Source organism: Amblyraja radiata, chromosome 4 (genome assembly GCF_010909765.2).
Source record: "Amblyraja radiata isolate CabotCenter1 chromosome 4, sAmbRad1.1.pri, whole genome shotgun sequence".
Classification (NCBI taxonomy): Eukaryota; Metazoa; Chordata; class Chondrichthyes; order Rajiformes; family Rajidae; genus Amblyraja; species Amblyraja radiata.
Genome location: NC_045959.1, coordinates 69,880,127 through 69,899,832, shown reverse-complemented (window position 1 = coordinate 69,899,832; position 19,706 = coordinate 69,880,127). Strand labels below are relative to the sequence as shown.

General features: G+C 44.2%; 1 protein-coding gene across 1 annotated transcript in view; it reads right to left on the bottom strand.

Annotated features, from left to right (window-relative positions):
* sntg1 (syntrophin gamma 1) overlaps positions 1-19,706 on the bottom strand; it is a 487,473-nt gene that overhangs the window by 17,218 nt on the left and 450,549 nt on the right. Inside the window, exons 13-14 of the mRNA XM_033019712.1 lie at positions 5,232-5,348; positions 3,109-3,180 (exon numbers count right to left, since the gene is read on the bottom strand). Of these exons, the coding sequence (XP_032875603.1) occupies positions 3,109-3,180; positions 5,232-5,348 (189 nt within the window). The remainder of the gene's footprint in view (positions 1-3,108; positions 3,181-5,231; positions 5,349-19,706) is intronic.

The window sequence follows — 19,706 nt, the reverse complement described above, 5'->3', positions numbered from 1 at the left end:
ACTTCCAAAGTTCTGCCCACACAGTCAGTACACCTCTCCTACACTTGACTCCCGCACTAAGATCATCTCGCAGAGAATGATCCCAGCCTAACCCTCCCTATTCTCTCCTATTCTGCAAGAAAAAACTACATTGAAGACTCAAACTCGCGATCGAGTAACTGCCGGGATCGAGGCGCAAACTCGCGACCTTGCGGATATGAGCCGAGCACTCTACCACTGAGCCAGCCGTTAAAATCTACGCTAAAAATCTTCCATTCCGAAAGCCGAAAATTTCCGAATTACGAAAAGTGTCTGGTCCCAAGGCTTTCGGATAAAAGGTTGTGCACCTGGTACTTCAAAATTACCAATTGCATGGACATCTTTTAAATATATCATCTAATGATAAGGAGTTTGCATCTAAAATTTGAGCTGTCATATTAAATTCTAATAAAATCATACCAAGGCCACAGTTAAGATTTCCCCATCATATGCATGGAGTATTTAGACAGAAATTCTAGAAATGGGGTTCTGGTACGGAGGGATACCATGCATATGCAGGAAAAATGCAGGAAAAAATTGCACTATTTATAGCCTGGGACTGGATGTCAAGTATCCCGATAGGCTTTGGGAAGACTTTGCCTTCCATCACAGTGAGGAGGAGATTCACTGTGATGGATGTTTGTGTAAATTGTGTTGGTGTGTGTCTTGGTTCTTTTCTTGTATGACTGTAGAAACCAAATTTTGTTTGAACTTCATGTGAGGTTCAAATGACAAATAAACGGTATTGTATTGTATTGTATTGTATTGTATTGTATTGTATTGTATTGTATTGTATTGTATCGTATTGTATGTTACTAGCTGGAGACAGGCAGAACAAAATGCTGGAGCCAGGAGAACAAAAGAGCGCTATGAAAATGGTCACGTCATTGACATCTGGTGGGAGCAGAGCTGAAGGTAACTTCATGGCTAGGCAGTACGGCCTTGAGAAGATAAGGTGTCAAGAACGTGCATTTTGCAAAATAACGCTGTAATGAGAAAGATATGAATAGGCAATGCAATTGAGATCTCTCTAGCCTGATAAAGAACAACAATGTGTTTTGTTTATTCAGCCCTTGGAGGAGTGGCAACTTGAAACAATTGACTTTAAAGTCATGAGAACCTTGGGTTAGAACGAAGGCTTCCTTTCGAACATTAGTATAAAGTATAAAGGAAGGGCGGTCCGAGACAGTAGGGGCAGCAACGAGGGAACAACCATGGCAAGAAGAAGGCAACTGAGTTTGAAGTTCAGGGAAGACTGCCACCTACCAACAGAGTGAATCTGGCCAATTCATTCATACGGGTAATATCTGATTCCAAGTCATGAGTTTTGTGATTTAGTTTAAGAAGTGATGTTGAAATAGTAAAGTAAATGAGAAGTTATTAGAAGTCAATTGTTTGCATGCATGTTTAACTTACTCGAGTGTTAATAAAGATTAAGTTGGTTTAGAAACCTTGGTTTAGATTCTTTTGTTCGACACGTCAGTTGATACCCTCTAGAGGTAATAGGGCCAACATATTCGATTGAACTTTTACATCTATGTTGGGGGGTTTTTCTCAACAAAAAAGTATATGCGCAAAAACATTGGTGAATTATACACATTATCCAAATTTATTAACTGCTTTGCTTGCATAACATATTAGTTTTAATCCCCAACACCTCATTTATTAATCTTATCCTCTCCCATTTGTAGTTGTTTAGTTTAGTTGAGAGATACAGCACAGAAACAGGCCCTTTGGCCCTTTGCTGACCAGCGATCCCCGTACACTAGCACTATCCTGCACACTAGGAACAATTTACAATCTTTACTGAAGCCAATTAACCTAAAAACCTGAAGGTCTTTTGTGATGTGGGAGGAGACCAGAGCACCTGGGGAAAATCCATGTGGTCACAGGGAGAATGTACAGATTCCATACAGACAGCTCCTTTAGTCAGGATCGAACCCAGGCCGCTGACCTTGTAAGGTAGCAACTCTACCACTGCGCCACTGTGCTGACCTATCCCAGTACTTTTTAACTGTGACTTCACTTTGTCACTCAAAGGCACTCAGATCTATGAACAAGTTATTCCTAATACTTCATAATGTGATTAATCCAGTTGCTGTGCTTAGATAGGACTTTTTAAAATTAAATAAATATATAACAAAGCAACAAATAATGTAATCAATAAAAGACAATTAATTTCAGCCAGTTCAGCTGATTTTAACATTTAAGAGCAGCTTTAACACATTCCCTTTCCCCAGAGGATATCAAAACAGTTTAAAAACAAAAGTTTCAAACTCTGACTGAATTCCTGCAGATACTCCACATTTTACAAAATGCTCTGCTTTCAATAATCTATGAAAATCACTTTTGAAAAGTTTGATTCTGTCGTGAGGATTTTTCAAAAAACAATCTGAACATAAGTTGGTCTTATGTCAATGGTTTATTTTAATTTCGTCTTTTGACAAATTCATGAGAGATTTAAATTGAACAACTGGGAAAAAGTTATCAAATTGTATATTAGATGCGCTGACCAATGAGCCATTGTCTGCTGACCATGGACCCCCGAAACATGGGTTTACTATTTATTTGTAAAAATCACGGCAAATGTCAATTAGCTTTATTTTTTAGACACAAAAAAGCTGGATTAACTCAGTGGGTCAGGCAGCATCTCTGGTGAGAAGGAATAGGTGATATTTCGGGTCATGACCCTTCTTTAGACAGTCTTGACATGAAATGTCACCTATTCCATTTCTTCTGAGATGCTGCCTGATCCACTGAATAACTCCAGCTGTTTTATGTCTATCTTCAGTTTAAACCAGCATCTGCAGTTCGTAGGTGTATTTTTTGCTTTACTTAATATTAGTAGTTACACCTTGGGCTTAATTGACTCAAAAGGTCAACCTCAACATGCAATGGTGAAGAATTAAACTATTAAATAAAAAGCTGCGGAAAAGCTTCAAAGAACCACTGACATACCTCAATGGTAATTCACTGAAATGTATCCCTTCCTTATCTGTAGGTTTCAAAATAATAGTTGTTGGTAGAGCAATAGAAAACGCTTCGGTCTAGTTCTGCAGATACTAATAAAATTTGCTTGCTCATTCATACCTTAAGGATTTTGCACATTATTTCATAAATGGTGTAGCTTTTCACAGCTTTCGTCCAATCCCACGTCGTCACCTGAGGAAATAAATTATTTCGATACTTAAGCATTTGGATAGCAGTATTTAACTTTAAGGTCGCATGTGAACGACATGGCTTAGAATGTCCCTTGCATGGTTGTGCCAATGAAAACAATCTCCAGCCACTGTACAACAAAAATTGTATTAATTTCCAGGCCTCTGAGTGACTGTGAATTTAATGCCTGCTTTTCCTGAAGAATTTTCTCAACATTTCCATAAATGATGGCAACACTAATGCAATGCCCAGGATAAATCTACAGCATGATTTTTTATTCTTATTATTTCGAAGGACAGCAGTTCTTATTTATCGTCACCTACGGTTTTACCCCAAACTATCCTATTTTAGAGGCCAACGTGCAACCTACATTCTTTGCACTCATTGAGGTCTGTACTTTCTTACAATCTCAAATTCAGTCTTCATACTCAAGGTAAGGAGGCCTTATATACTCAGGATTCAGCCCACAAAAAAAGGACATAGCAGACAAGGGGATTATCATTCTAACCTTCTCGAAGACTATTCTCCGAGCCTCATTGAAGAAATGCAAATCTCCATTGACAAGTGGGAATGTCTGGCCCAATGCTGCTCGGTGGAGAAGCAGCCTTTGGTCTGGCATTGAGAAACTGTTGCCGATGCATCAGGAAAACATATTGTGCTTGGGCCAGACCATATCACTTTTCACTTCTACAATGCCTGTATAGAAGTTTGAAAATACGTATCTCCATATTCCAGGATAGTTTCTTCCCAGCTCAGGCGTAATTGTGAACAGTAAATACTAAGGCCATATAGGTCTTTGTAGTTTGGTTAAAAAATAGGTATGTGTTGCGTCTTTAAGTAGCAAAGTTTCAGAGGAAACTGATTAAAAGCTGCTTCTTCTGGAATGTAATATGACAGCCTAAATGATATGTTTAAAAGATGTCCATACAATTGTTTGTAAGGTCATAAGGAAGAGGAGTAGAATTAGGCCATTCAGCCCATCGTCTACTCCGCCATTCAATCATGGCTGATCTATCTCTCCCTCCTAACCCCATTCTCTTGCCTTCTCCCCATAACCTCTGACACCTGTACTAATCAAGAATCTATCTATCTCTGCCTTAAAAATATCCACTGACTTGGCCTCCACAGCCTTCTGTGGCAACAAATTCCACAGATTTACCCCCCTCTGACTAAAGAAATGCCTTCTCATCTCCTTCCTAAAAGAACATCCTTTAATTCTGATACTATGACCTCTACTTCTAGACTCTCCCACTAATGGATACATCCTCCCCACATCCACTCTTTCCAAGCCTTTCACTATTCTGTATGTTTCAATGAGGTCCCCCCTCATTCTTCTAAACTCCAGTGAGAACAGGCTCAATGCCGACAAACGCTCATCGTAGATTAGCCTACTCATTTCTAGGATCATTCTTGTAAACCTCCTCAAGACCCTCTCCACAGCCAGCACATCCTTCCTCAGATATGGTGCCCAAAATTGCTCAAAATATTCCAGATGCGGCCTGACCAGCACCTTATAGAGCCCCAACATTACATCTCTGTTTTTGTATACAAGCCCTCTTCAAATAAATGCTATCATTGATTTAGTTTGAAGTACTGGTATTTTTACTGATATAAACAACATCTATCATTTTTCAGATAAGAGAGTGTGAAAACCACAATGGGGCTGAATATTGAGTATCACATTATCGAGGGTGCCATTTCGGAGAAAATTCAATTTTTAGCATTAACAAATATCAGATTGGAAAGTTGAGGGTGGAATATTTTCCTGGGTGCCAGGAGGCCCAAAAAGAAATGTAATGTTACTCTGCCTCAGATTAAATCTATTTTCAGCTGCAAAGCTCTGAATTTATTTGCTGTATTTTGCAAAAGCATTATAATGGCCATATTATAGTGTCATTAATGCAATAGAATATAAAAAAAGAAAAATACAAGCTTTAATGTTCAGTTCACTACAACCAATGTTGTAAAATCTTATCAAATTTTATATTTTCCTCACAGTTTTAGTTATCTATTAAATTAAAAATGCATGCTGATTAAATTAAAGCTGAACCTACTGGAGGTGTTGCAAATGTGTATAAGCAAGCGCCTCTCACGGCTAGATACTTTGGTGTATATAGCTTTTCCTGTAGCGAATCTGGGTCCCGGTCTTCCACCCAGCCCATGTAGATTATCTGACAAAAAAAGACAACAGTATTGAGCAGTGTTACATTAATAACTCGAGGGCACTCTTAAGATGATATATAGACCAAAGTGGAGGGTTCACCTGAAAACCATTTCAAATCAACAACCATTCTTCTGCTTTATCATTTTATGTAAGGGTGTTGATTATCCCCATTCATCATGATGAATAGTCTTTCTTTTTGCCTTAAAGTAGAGAAACGTTTTTTAAAGATGTGTTTCATTCATATTGTATGCTATTAATTTTCTGTCAAAAAAATACCTTTAGACACATCTTAAGACCTATTTTACTCTGTTCCCCTCCAAGGCAGAGAAGGAACCAGATTTGTGCAGAGATATGGAAGGCCAAATTTGGAACCAGACCATGAGCTGTGATGTGTGAGGTTCATGTATAGGCCGCTTGCCAACATTGTGCTTTCTCTTTATTTGCCAGCATTAAGTCCGCTGGACATTTTTCTGCAGACACCTAATATTATGAATGGCTAGGACCATTTCAAGATAAATTGCAATGATAACTCAGCCTGCTTTACCTAATGGGAGGTGCAGTGTAGATGCATTAGATTTTGGCAGTCATTCCATAGCACAAGCTGGGAACCTGTGAACAATGGCATGAATGGTTCAACAATGAAGCAGGCGGCAAAGTCTTCTCATGTGAAACTAGAACCTTTTGTGTATCTGATAAAAAAGAAGGCAAATTTGATTGTTTCCCAGGGGTCTAGTGTGCCCTCGACACATTGCACTGGCAGTGGAATCAGAGAGCTGACATCAGGCAACTGAATCATCCTACCACAACCAGAGAGTGGTGCTGAACTACTATCTACCTCTTTGGTGACCCTCGGATAATCTTTGATCAGAGCTTGGTGGCTTTAACTTGCACTAAATGTTGTTCCCTTATCATGTATCTATACACTGTGAATGGCTTGATTGTAATCTTGTATTGCCTTTCTGCGGACTGGTTAGCACGCAACAAAAGCTTTTTTCTGTACCTCGGTACATGTGGCAAAAAACTAAACTAGCTGAGGTGAGCCCAGCCAGAGATCTTACCTCTAAAGTCTTGGATACAATGCTGCAATAAGTTAAATAGTGTGGTCAAAGTGAGTGATTACATCTCCCACTAACTATATCTCAGGCATCAGGCACCATTCACTTGATATATCCATCACAGATATCAACAAGACTATCTAGTGGAACTCAGACCAAATAATTCCAGGTCTACTTTATCCTTGTGTAATTAGTTCCAGCTGGAAGCCTTGCACTTTATCTCACAGTCCTCGTCCACCGACCATGAGTGGCACAATGACTTGGCACACTGAGTCAAACCTATAGGTACATATCTCTTTCTTATGCTTGACAAAGTGGCATATAATCTGCTGCATTTTCAGAGTACCTTTGGGGTCAGGTGGACCTGAATCAATTTACAACACAGTTGGCCACTACTTAGTTCAAGACCTTATTATATCTTGGTCCAAACATGGATAAAAGAAGCAAACTTCAGTGATTGGTTGGGAGTGACCAAAATGTTGATAAGGATAGGGCTGTAGACAAGGACGATATGGACTTCAGCAAGGCCTTCTATAAGGTTAATCGCATGGATGTTAGATTGAATGTGATAATAGACAATAGACAACAGACAACAGACAGAAGGTGCAGGAGTAAGCCATTAGGCCCTTCGAGCCAGCACTGCCATTCAATGTGATCATGGCTGATCATTCACAATAAGTACCCTGTACCTGCCTTCTCCCCATATCTCCTGACTCCGCTATCTTTAAGAGCTCTATCTAACTCTCTCTTGAAAGCATCCAGAGAACCGGCCTCCACCACCTTCTGAGGCAGAGAACTCTACGGAATCAAAACTCTCTGTGTGAAAAGGTTTTTCCTCATCTCCATTCTAAATGGTCTACCCCTTATTCTTAAACTGTGGTACCTGGTTCTAGACTCCCCCAACATTGTGAACATGTTTGCTGCCTCTAGCATGTCCTTATGGGCCTGTTCAACTTAGGCGATTTTTCAGGCAACTGCCGGCAACTGGAACAGCGACTGTCAGAGTGGAACACACACATCGCTTCTTTCACCAGCCCGTTATGCAGGCGGGGGACAGGCAGCGGGGTGGGCGCTGTTGAGTGAAATTCACACAGTGCAAAGCCAATGTGATACAGATACACACCGCATTGAACAGGAATGTTGACGCTGTAATTAAGGCGGCTAAAGCATAGTGCACGGAAAGTCCTTTAAAAGAGGGGGGAGGGGGTGAAGAAGGGAGAAGGAGGGAGAAGAAGGGAGAAGGAGTGGAGACAACTTTTAAGAAGCCAGACAACTTTTAAGAAGCCAGAGATACACGGCTGTGAAGCTCGGCAGACATTTAACATTACCGTTCGGTTATCCTTGGTTCTGAAAACAACTGCTTACGTTTTTTTCCCCCAATTTCCTGGTCACAACCGGCTACAACCTATAAGAACCTACGAGAACCTCCTGGCGACCCACCTACGGCACGAGAAATCTCGCTAATCTCCATGGCAGCTTCAATCTAGTCGCCGCTAATTTATCAGCATGTTGAAAAAATTGCGGGGACCATAATGAGGCCGCGACAAGTTCCCAGAATGCGGGAACTCCTTACAACCATGAAGGCAACTACCCGGAAACCACCCGCGAACATGTGGTGACCATGTGGCGACTGCATAGTCTCCTGCAGTTGCCTAAAAAGTCGGCGAAGTGGGACAGGCCCATTAACAATCTTATATGTTTCAATAAGATACCCTCTCATCCTTCTAAATTCCAGAGTATACAAGCCCAGCCACTCCATTCTATCAACATATGACAGTCCCGCCATCCCGGGAATTAACCTGGTGAACCTACACTGCATTTCCTCAATAGCAAGAATTTTGAGACCAAAACTGCACACAATACTCCAGGCATGGTCTCACTAGGGCAATGTACAACTGCAGAAGGACCTCTTTGCTCATACCCAACTCCTCCTGTTATGAAGGCCAACATGCCATTCGCTTTCTTTACTGCCTGCTGTACCTGATTGCTTACTTTCAGTGACTGATAAACAAGGATTTCCAGATCCCGTTGTACTTCCCCTTTTCTCAACTTGACACCATTTGGATAATAATCTGCCTTCCTGTTTTTGCCACCAAAGCGGATAACCTCACATTTATCCACATTAAACTGCATCTGCCATGCATCTGCCCACTCTCCCAACCTGTCCAAGTCACCCTGCATTCTCATAACATCCTCACAGTTCACACTGCCAACCAGGTTTGTGTCATCTGCAAATTTGGTACTTTTAATCCCTTCATCTAGATCATTAATGCATATTGTAAATAGCTGTGATCCCAGAACCGAGCCTTGCTGTACCCCACTAGTCACTGCCTGCCATTCTGATAGGGACACGTTAATCCCTACTCTTTGCTCCTGTCTGCCAACCAATTTTCTATTCATGTCAGCACACTATCCCCAATACCATGTGCTCTAATTTTGCCCACTAATCTCCTATGTGGGACATTATCAAATGCTTTCTGAAAGTCCAGGTACACTACATCCACTGACCCTCCCTTGTCTATTCTCCTAGCTATATCCTCAAAAAATTCCAGAAGACTAGTCGAGCATGATTTCCCCTTTGTAAATCGATGCTGACTCGGACCGATCCTGCTACTGCTATCCAAATGTGCCACTATTTCAACTTTTATAATTGATTCCAGCATCTTCCCCACCACCGATGTCAGGCTAACTGGTCTATAATTCCCTGTTTTCTCTCTCCCACATTTCTTAAAATGTGAGGTAACATTAGCTACCCTCCAATCCACAGGAACTGATCCTGAATCTATAGAACATTGGAAAATGATCACCAATGCTTCCACAATTTCCAGAGCCACCTCCTTAAGTACTCTGGGATGTCCATCAGTCCCTGGGGATTTATCAGCCTTCAGTCCCATCAATCTACCCAACACCATTTCCTGACTAATGTGCATTTCCTTCAGTTCCTCCATCACCCTAGATACTCTGGTCACTAGTACATCAGGGAGATTGTTTGTGTCCAGTGAGAGATAGATAACTGGATACAGAATTGATTTAATGTAGGAGACAAAGGGGTGGTAGTGGAAGGTTTTTTCAGACTAGAGGCCTGTGAGCAGTGCTGTGTCTCAGGGGGTTAGTGTTGGGCCCATTGCTGTTTATCAATCTATAGTAATGACTTGATGAGAATGTACATGAGATAATTGGTAATTTTACAAGAAACATTAAAATAGATGATAGTGTAGACAGTGAAGATGATTATCAAGAATTACAGTGGGATGTCAGTCAGCTGGGCAAATGCGCTAAGGAATGGCAAATTCAGATAAATATGCCATGTTGCATTTTTGGAAATCGTACCAGGGTAAGTCCTTCACAGTTAACAGTACAGTCCTAGGGAGTGTTGTAGAACAGAGGGACTCGTCGGCACCCATCTGCAAATCTATCTCTTCTCACCTGTATCCACCTATCACTTGCAGGTTTTGTCCTGCCCCTGCCCCATTCTAAACTTTCTCCCCAGTACGACAATCAGTCTGAAGAAAAGTGCTGATCTGAAATGTTATATATCCATTTCTTCCACTAAGGAAATGGTGATCGACTTCAGGAGGGCTGGAAAACAACATCACACTCCGCTGCATATTGATGGAGCTGCTGTGGAGAGGGTCAGCAGTGTGAAGTTCCTAGGACTCCACCTGGCGGATGACAGATCAGAATCAGATTCAGATTCAACTTTAATTTTCATTGTCAGTGTACGTACAGAGACAACGAAATGCAGTTATCATCTCCCTGGAAGAGCGACATAGAATATGATTTCAAAAAATATAACTATTTACATGTATACAGACATAGTGTTTTTCCTGTGGGAGGAGTGTCCAGGGGTGGGGGGGGGGGGGGGGGGGGGGGGTGATTGGCAGTCACCGAGGTACATTGTTGAGTACTGTGACAGCCGCAGGGAAGAAGCTGTTCCTGGACCGGCTGGTCCGGCAACGGAGAGACCTGTAGCGCCTCCCGGATGGTAGGAGGGTAAACAGTCCATGGTTAGGGTGAGAGCAGTCCTTGGCGATGCTGAGCGCCCTCCGCAGACAACGCTTGCTTTGGACAGACTCAATGGAGGGGAGCGAGGAACCGATGATGCGTTGGGCAATTTTCATCACCCTCTGCAGTGTTTTCCGGTCGGAGACAGAGCAGTTGCCATACCATACTGTGATACAGTTGGTAAGGATGCTCTCGATGGTGCAGCGGTAGAAGTTCACCAGGATCTGAGGAGACAGATGGACCTTCTTCAGTCTCCTCAGGAAGAAGAGACACTGGTGAGCCTTTTTGACCAGAGTTGAGGTATTGTGGGTCCAAGAGAGGTCATCGGAGATGTTGACCCCCAGGAACCTGAAGCTGGAAACACGTTCCACCTCCATCCCGTTGATGTGGATGGGGGTGTGCATGCCACCCCTAGACTTCCTGAAGTCTACAATGAGCTCCTTGGTCTTCTTGGAGTTAAGGGCCAGGTTGTTGTCAGCGCACCATGCTGCTAGGAGCTGAACCTCCTCTCTATAGGTCGACTCATCGTTGTTGCTGATGAGGCCAATCACCGTTGTATCATCTGCATACTTGATGATGATGTTAGTACCATGTACAGGTGTGCAGTCGTAGGTGAAGAGGGAGTAGAGGAGGGGGCTCAGCACACAGCCCTGTGGAATGCCGGTGTTCAGGGTGAGGGTTGAAGAGGTGTGCTTGTCTAACCTAACAGACTGGGGTCTGTTGGTTAGAAAGTCTAGTATCCAGTTGCAGAGGGAGGGGTCGATGCCCAGGTTACCGAGTTTGGTGGTCAGTTTAGAAGGTATAATGGTGTTGAATGCTGAGCTGTAATCGATGAACAGCATTCTTACGTAAGTGTCTTTGTTGTCGAGGTGGGAGAGGGCGGAGTGAAGTGCCGTTGAGATGGCATCCTCCGTACTCCTATTCTTGCGGTAGGCAAACTGATAGGGATCCAATGTGGGGAGTAGTCAGCCTTTGAAGTGTGCCAGGACCAGCCTCTTGAAGCACTTGGTGATGATGGGGGTAAGTGCAACTGGGCGGAAGTCGTTGAGGCTTGCCACAGTGGAGTGTTTTGGCACCGGCACGATGGAGGTGGTTTTAAGGCACGTGGGAACAACTGCTTGGGCAAGTGACAGGTTGAAGATGTCAGTCCAGACGTCTGTCAGCTGCACAGCACAGGCCCAGAGGACTCGCCCGGGGATGCCGTCAGGGCCAGCAGCCTTACGTGCATTAGTCCTACTCAGTGCCACGTACACGTCGTAGGGGGTGAGTGTGATGGGGTTGGTGATCAGCAGGGAGCACAGCCTTGATGGCTGTCTCTAGATTGTCCCTGTCGAAGCGGCCATAGAAGTGGTTAAGCTCCTCAAGGAAGGAGGCGTCGCTGGATATGAGGGTGGTGTTGGTGGGTCTATAGTCTGTGATGGCCTGGATGCCTTGCCACATGCGTTGGGGGTCGGAGTTGTTGTTGAAGTGCTCCTCAACCCTGAGCTTATGGCAGTGCTTCGCCTTCTTGATGCCCCTCTTCAGGTTAGCCCTGGATGAACTGTAGGCTCGAGCATCGCCTGACCTGAAAGCGATGTCCCGTGCTTTCAGCAGTAGCCTGACCTCGCTGTTCATCCATGGCTTCTGATTGGGAATATGGTCACCCGTTTGAGGGAGGTGACACTATTGATGGTGGAGTTTATAAAGTCCAGAACAGAGGATGTGTAGGAATCAATGCCCGTGTGGGAGTCAAGGGTGGCCTGAGCTGCAAACGCCTTCCAGTCAGTGTTTCCAAAATACTGCTGAAGTGTGGAGTCCGCTTCCTCTGACCAGACTTTAACTGTCCTCACAGTGGGTTTAACCCGTCTGATGAGTGGAGAGTACTTAGGGAGCAGGAACAATGAGAGGTGATCAGACTGACCAAGGTGGGGGAGGGGGACGGCTTTGTAAGCTTCAGCCATGTTAGTGTAGACTTTGTCCAGTGTCTTGTCTACTCTAGTGGGGAAGGATACATGTTGGTGGAATTTGGGGAGTACAGTCTTCAGGTTGGAATGATTGAAGTCACCCGCAACAATGAAGACTGCCTCGGGGTTGTGCATCTGTTGTTTGCTAATGGCAGTATGCAGCTCTTTCATTGCAAGCTTGGCATTAGCATCAGGAGGGATATAGGCTGCAGTCACAACAGTGGAGGTGAACTCTCTGGGCTGATAGAACGGTCTGCATCTAACCAAGAGGAACTCAAGGTTAGCTGAGCAGTGACTCTCGATGATGGTGGAGTCCGTGCACCATGCTTTATTTACATAAATGCACAGACCCCCACCTCTGGTCTGTTGTCCTGTCCGCTCGGAGTAAATGACGCCCTGTTAGCTGGATGGCGCTATCAGGAACGTCGATGTTGAGCCAAATTTCCGTGAAGATCAGGATGTTGCAGTCTTTGATCCAGTTGTGGGAGGTGATCCTTAGCCGGAGTTCCTCCATTTTGTTTGCCAGTGAGCGCACGTTAGCGAGGAAAAGGCTAGGAATTGCTAGCCTGTGTGGGGCTAGCTCTAACCTGGCCTTTAACCCACCTCTGCGTCCCCGGTGGTGCTTTCATACGCGTCTCCGTCTGTTGGTGCTTCCGGTCGGCCGAGCTGGCTTGGTGCGCGCTGGTGTTCTGCCGCTCCGTTGCTCCGCACCTCCGCTGCTCCGGTGGCGTTCTCCAACCCCGCGGCTCAGCTGGCATTCTCCAGCCCCGCGGCTCTGCTGGCGTTCTCCAGCCCCGCGGCTCTGCTGGCGGTCTCCAGCCCCGCGGATCCGCTGGCTTTCTCCAGCCCCGCGGCTCTGCTGGTGTTCTCCTGCCCCATGGATCCGCTGGCTTTCTACAGCCCTGCGGCTCTGTTGGCGGTCTCCAGCCCTGCGGCTCTGTTGGCTGTCTACAGCCCCGCTGCTCTGCTGGCGGTCTCCAGCCCCGCGGATCCGCTAGCTTTCTACAGCCCCGCAGCTCTGCTGGCGGTCTCCAGCCCCACGGTCTCCAGCCCCGCGGCTCCGCTGGCTTTCTACAGCCCCCCTGCTCCGGTGCTCCGTTGCTCTGATGAGCTCAGCAGCGAGACGGAGATTGCCCAGAAAGTTGTTGCAGCCGCAGGAACCGAAGTCCAGAAGTTCCTGTCGGTTGTACAAAATGGATACAAGACTGCTCCGTGTGAGCAGCCTTGAAACAGGTAGGGGAATTGTCGCTATTTTTCCCATTCTTGGGAGACACGGGGCGTCGCGATGTGCCTGCGCTGCCGCCATCTTGGGAACCTTGACCTGACCTCTACGACCAACACCACAGCAGTGATCAAAAGAGCTCAGCAGCGGCTCCACCCTCTCCGGAGACTAAGGAAAGCAGGTCTCCCTACTGCTCATCTAAGGACCTACAGGGGCACCATCGAAAGCATAATGACCTACGGCATCACTTCCTGGTTTAGGAGCTGCAAGGCTTACGAACAATATCAACTCAACAGGATAGTCAAGACAGCCAGCAGGATCATTGGTGCCCCACTCCCTTTCCTGTTGGAGATCTACAAGAAGCGGAGCATCAGTAAAGCCATCTCCATCATCAAGAACCCCTACCACCCATCACACCACATCTTCTCCATTCTGCCATCTGGGAAGAGGTACAGGAGCATCAGCTGCAAAACCAGCAGGATGCTCCACAGCTTCTTCCCACAGGCAATAAGACTGATTAACGGACTGTGTCCGCTCCCCAAATATCGTTCACCAACACATTCAACCTCGTCCATATTTTGACAGCTAGGCACCTGTCAAAGTAAAGCCACTGTCGGTCGGAATGTCTGTTTTTATTCTATTGTAAATTTTAGGCCTACTTTCTGTTTTTAGGCATGGTAATTTTAATTTGTTTTTAAAGCTCTATGTATTTATCCTTTTTTTACTAACTACACTGAATGGAAACTGATCGAGTAACGTTTTTTCGTTTCCTCTGTGTATACAAGTACTCAGTGAAAATGATATTAAATAAATACTGAATACTGAATACTGAATACTTCCATAATGCTGCCCGATCCATTGAGGTCCTCCAGCACTTTGTGCTTTGCAGAAATACAAGTACATAGTGCGCTGAGAGTGGTGAAGATGGCTTTTGGCATGCTGGTCTTTATCCTTCAGAAGTTTGGATGTTATGTTACGGTTCTCTAAAATTTTGTTGAGGCTGCACTTGGGGTAATGCATACAGGTTTGATCAGCTTACCATAGAAAATATGTCATTAAACGGTAAAGAGTGCGGAGAAGATTTACGAGAATGTTACTAGGACTGACGAGCTTGGGCTTTAGGTAGAGGTTGGGTAGGCTAGGACTTTATACCTTAGAGTGCTGGAAGCTGAGGGGTGATATTATAGAGGTGAATAAATTCATGAGAGAATAGATAGAATAAATGAACAAAATATTCTTCACCTCATATGGGGAATCAAGAACTGGAGGGCATAGGTTTAAGATGAAAGGGGAATGATTTAATAGAAACCTGAAGGGTGTAGTGCGTTGGTCTCAAAAGGAAGCACGAAGTCCAGTGTTTTGAGAGGCACCTTTTATTGTGTTCCTCCCGGTTGTAGGGAAGACCAAACAAGAGAAAGATGGCACCCAAACCCCTGCCTTTAAACCCTCTGGCTAAAGGCCGCCTCCGGACTGAACCACTCCCGTGCCGAGGGGTTCGACAGTATGATGGCACGACCCTTGGGAGCCGCCACAAGGGCAACTTTTTCAGGGTGGCAGAGGTATGGATGGCGCTGCCAGATGTAGTTGAGACAGGTCCAATAACAACACTTAAATTACTTTTGGACAAGTACATGGATAAGAAAAATTCAGAGTGATATGGATCAGGTGTTGGCAAATGGGACTAGTTTGGATGAGGCAAAGAAAGATAGTGCTCCACATAAATGAGGCAGTGCAGACTTAAGAACATCCAACTCTGGAATCCACTGTGATTTCAAGCCAACGTGGGTGGTGAGGGCGAGCGTGAAATGTTCAAGTTAATTCCTGATTTGAATTCCCACTACAGGAGCCCTTTAAGTTCCAATTAGGAGTAAGGTAAGTTAATTAACCAGAGGTTTAGCCAAACATTAATCATTATTCATAGCAAGCATTAACGATGCTTATGGTTCATAATATTGCATGCAGATGAACTGCCAAGAAAATTGATATCACTTTATCAAGACAGTTGAGAATATAAAATGTGAGAAGCAGTCAATTATCAAGCTGGTCACATTTTATTTAATATTTAGTTTAGTGGGCACATTTCAGCCATTTAATAACATATTTCCTTGACAGAAAAATCACATGTTATCAACCATGAACAACTCAATCAGAATAAAAACAGAAGCACAGAAAATAGGTGCAGGAGTAGGCCGTTCAGCCCTTCGAGCCAGCACCGCCTTTCAATATGACCATGGCCGATCATCCAGAATCAGTACCCTGTTCCTACTTTCTCCCCATATTCTTTGATTCCGTTAGCCCTAAAAAATATATCTATCTCTCTCTTGAATACATCCAGTGAATTGGCCTCTAATGCCTTCTGTGGCAGATAATTCCACAGATTCACAACTCTCTGGCTGAAAAAAGTTTTCCTCATTGCAGTCCTAAATGGCCTACCCTTATTCTTAGACTGTGACCCCCTGGTTCTGGACTCCCCCAACATGGGAAACATTTTTCCTGCATCTAGCTTGTCCAATCTCTTAAGAACTTTATATGCTTCTATAAGATCTACTCTCATCCTTCTAAATTCCGGTGAATATAAGCCCAGTCGATCCATTCTTTCATCATATGCCAGTCCCAGAAATTAACCTGGTGAACTTGGAATGTCTCAATTTAAGCAAAAACTCAAAAAAATATCACAGCGTTGTTCAATATCAGGCATGCATATAAAGCAGTGTTGTCTGATGGGTGCATTAATTTGTGCTCCACCAAACTCATTTTTTTCCTACCTTGAATATCCTTTCTCTCCTGGTCCAGTCCTTTCTCATTTACATCTGTGGTACTTTAGATGATCTCTGCTACTTTCACAGTTTTCAATTTTCTGATTCCAACTGGTTCATCCATAAGACAGACACAAAGTGTTGGAGTAACTCGACGGGTCAAGCAGCATCTCTGGAGAAGCTCTCCAGTATCTCTGTTCTGCAGAGATGCTGCCTGACCCTCTGAGTTACTCCAGCACTTTGTGTCTATCTTCGGTATATACAAGCATCTGCAGTTCCTTTCTATACATGGTTCATCCATAACATGGATATGTAATCACTCTCAATTTCTATCCCTCTTCAGAGAGACTAAAGGCTCTCTGCCTCTTCTTTGTCCATTTCCCCTTTACCAACCCTATCATTCACCTGGCTGAATTCATCCTCATGTGTAACAATGTAGAAACAAGGAACTGCAGATGCTGGCTTTTCTATTTAAAAAAGACACAAAACGCTGGAGTAACTCAGCGGGTCAGGCGGCATCCCTGGAGAACATGGAATGGTGACTTATCAGGTCGGGACCTTTCTTCAGATTGATTCATTCTGTCCTGACCTTTCTTCCAATTTTCTCCTCAATTCTATAATCAGTCTGAAGAAAGGTCCTGACCTAAAACACACCATGTTCTTCACAATTGCTGCCTAACTCACAGATTTACTCCAGCACTTTATGTATTTTTCTCATGTTGAACAACTTCCCCTTCAACATTTATTTTCTCCAGAATAAGGGCACAACATCAGCCTAAACTACACCTTTTGGACCATCTTTTATCGAAGAGCTATGTAGACCAATTCCCTCAACTCTTTTTAAACAGAAGGAATTGCAGATGCTGTTTTTCCAAAAATGACACAAAGCACTGGATTAACTCAATGCGTTGGACAGCATCTCTGGAGAATGTGGATGGGTGACATTTCAGGTTGGGATCCCTCTTCAGACTGTATATAGCAGGGGGGAGAAAGTGGGAGAGAGGCGAGGTGGAACAAAGCTGGCAAGTGATGGGTGGATACAGGTGAGTGGAGGGTTTTGATCAGTAGATGGTTAGACAGAGGCCAGAGATGAAAAAACAAAATATGTACGATCAGGATAGAAGCGGCATGGAATGTGAACCCAGACGTGGAAGGGGAGGGAAGATGTTGAAAGGAAAAAATGGATGTGCATGAAGGTGGGGCAGAGGGAAGAGAGGGTGGGAGGGGGTAATTGTAGGTTAGTTAACTAATTTGGAGAATTCAATGTTCATCCCTACCCAAACGGAATATGAGGCGCTGTTCCGTTAGTTTACATGTGATCTCACTCTGGCAATGGAGGAGGCCCAAGACAGAAAGGTCAGAAGTGTAGGAATCCAGAAAGATAGAGTATATTAGCGATAAGGAGAGGTTGGATAAATTTGGATTTTATTTCCTCTGGAATGTCAGAGGTTGAGAGGGGAACTGATAGAAGAATATAAATCACAAGGGCATAGATAGGGTAGACAATCTGAAACTTATTCCCAGTGCGGCCAAAGAATAGAGGGCCTAGCTTTAAGGTCAGAGGAGCAAGGTTTAAAGGAGATTTATGAGACAAATCTTTTTACACAGTGAGTGGTGGGTGCCTGTAATGCACTTCCAGGAGTGGTGGAAGCAGATGTGAAAGTGTTATCTACGAGGGTTTTAGATAACCACTTGAATATGCAGGGAATGGATCACGTGCTGGCAGTGGAGATTTGGGCATCATGTTTTGGCACAGACATAGAAACAGAGAAACATAGAAAATAGGTGCAGGAGTAGGCCATTCGGCCCTTCGAGCCTGCACTGCCATTCAATATGATCATGGCTGATCATCCAATTCAGTATCCTGTACCTGCCTTCTCTCCATACCCCCTGATCCCTTTAGCCACAAGGGCCACATCTAACTCCCTCTTAAATGTAGCCAATGAACTGGCCTCAACTACCTTCTGTGGCAGAGAATTCCACAGATTCACCACTCTCTCTGTGAAAAATGTTCTCCTCATCTCGGTCCTAAAAGATTTCCCCCTTATCCTTAAACTGTGACCCCTTGTCCTGGACTTCCCCAACATCGGGAACAATCTTCCTGCATCTAGCCTGTGCAACCCCTTAAGAATCTTATAAGTTTCTGTAAGATCCCCCCTCAATCTTCTAAATTCCAGCGAGTACAAACCGAGTCTATCCAGTCTTTCTTCATATGAAAGTCCTGACATCCCAGGAATCAGTCTGGTGAATCTTCTCTGTACTCCCTCTATGGCAAGAATGTCCTTCCTCAGATTAGGAGATCAAAACTGTACGCAATACTCCTGGTGTGGTCTCACCAAGACCCTGTACAGCCGCAGTAGAACCTCCCTGCTCCTATACTCAAATCATTTTGCTATGAATGCTAACATACCATTCGCCTTCTTCACTGCCTGCTGCACCTGCATGCCTACTTTTAATGACTGGTGTAGCATGACACCCAGGTCCCGTTGCATCTCCCCCTTTCCTAATCGGCCACCATTCAGATAATAGTCTACTTTCCTGTTTTTGCCACCAAAGTGGATAACCTCACATTTATCCACATTATACTGCATCTGCCATACATTTGCCCACTCACCCAGCCTATCCAAGTCACCTTGCAGCCTCCTAGCATCCTCCACACAGCTAACACTGCCCCCCAGCTTTGTGTCATCTGCAAATTTGGAGATGTTGCATTCAATTCCCTCGTCCAAATCATTAATATATATCGTAAATAGCTGGGGTCCCAGCACTGAGCCTTGCGGTACCCCACTAGTCACTGCCTGCCATTGTGAAAAGGACCCGTTTACTCCTACTCTTTGCTTCCTGTCTGCCAGCCAGTTCTCTATCCACATCAATACTGAACCCCCAATACCGTGTGCTTTAAGTTTGTATACTAATCTCTTATGTGGGACCTTGTCGAAAGCCTTCTGAATGTCCAGATATAACACATCCACTGGTTCTCCCTTATCCACTCTATTAGCTACGTCCTCGAAAAATTCTATAAGATTCGTCAGACATGATTTACCTTTCATAAATCCATGCTGACTTTGTCCAATGATTTCACCACATTCCAAATGTGCTGCTATCCCATCTTTAATAACTGATTCTAGCAGTTTCTCCCGCTACCGACGTTAGACTAACTGGTCTGTAATTCCCCGTTTTCTCTCTCCCTCCCTTTTTAAAAAGTGGGGTTACATTAGCTACCCTCCAATCCTCAGGAACTACTCCAGAATCTAAAGAGTTTTGAAAAATTATCACTAATGCATCCACTATTTCTGGGGCTACTTCCTTAAGTACTCTGGGATGCAGCCTATCTGGCCCTGGGGATTTATCGGCCTTTAATCCATTCAATTTACCTAACACCAC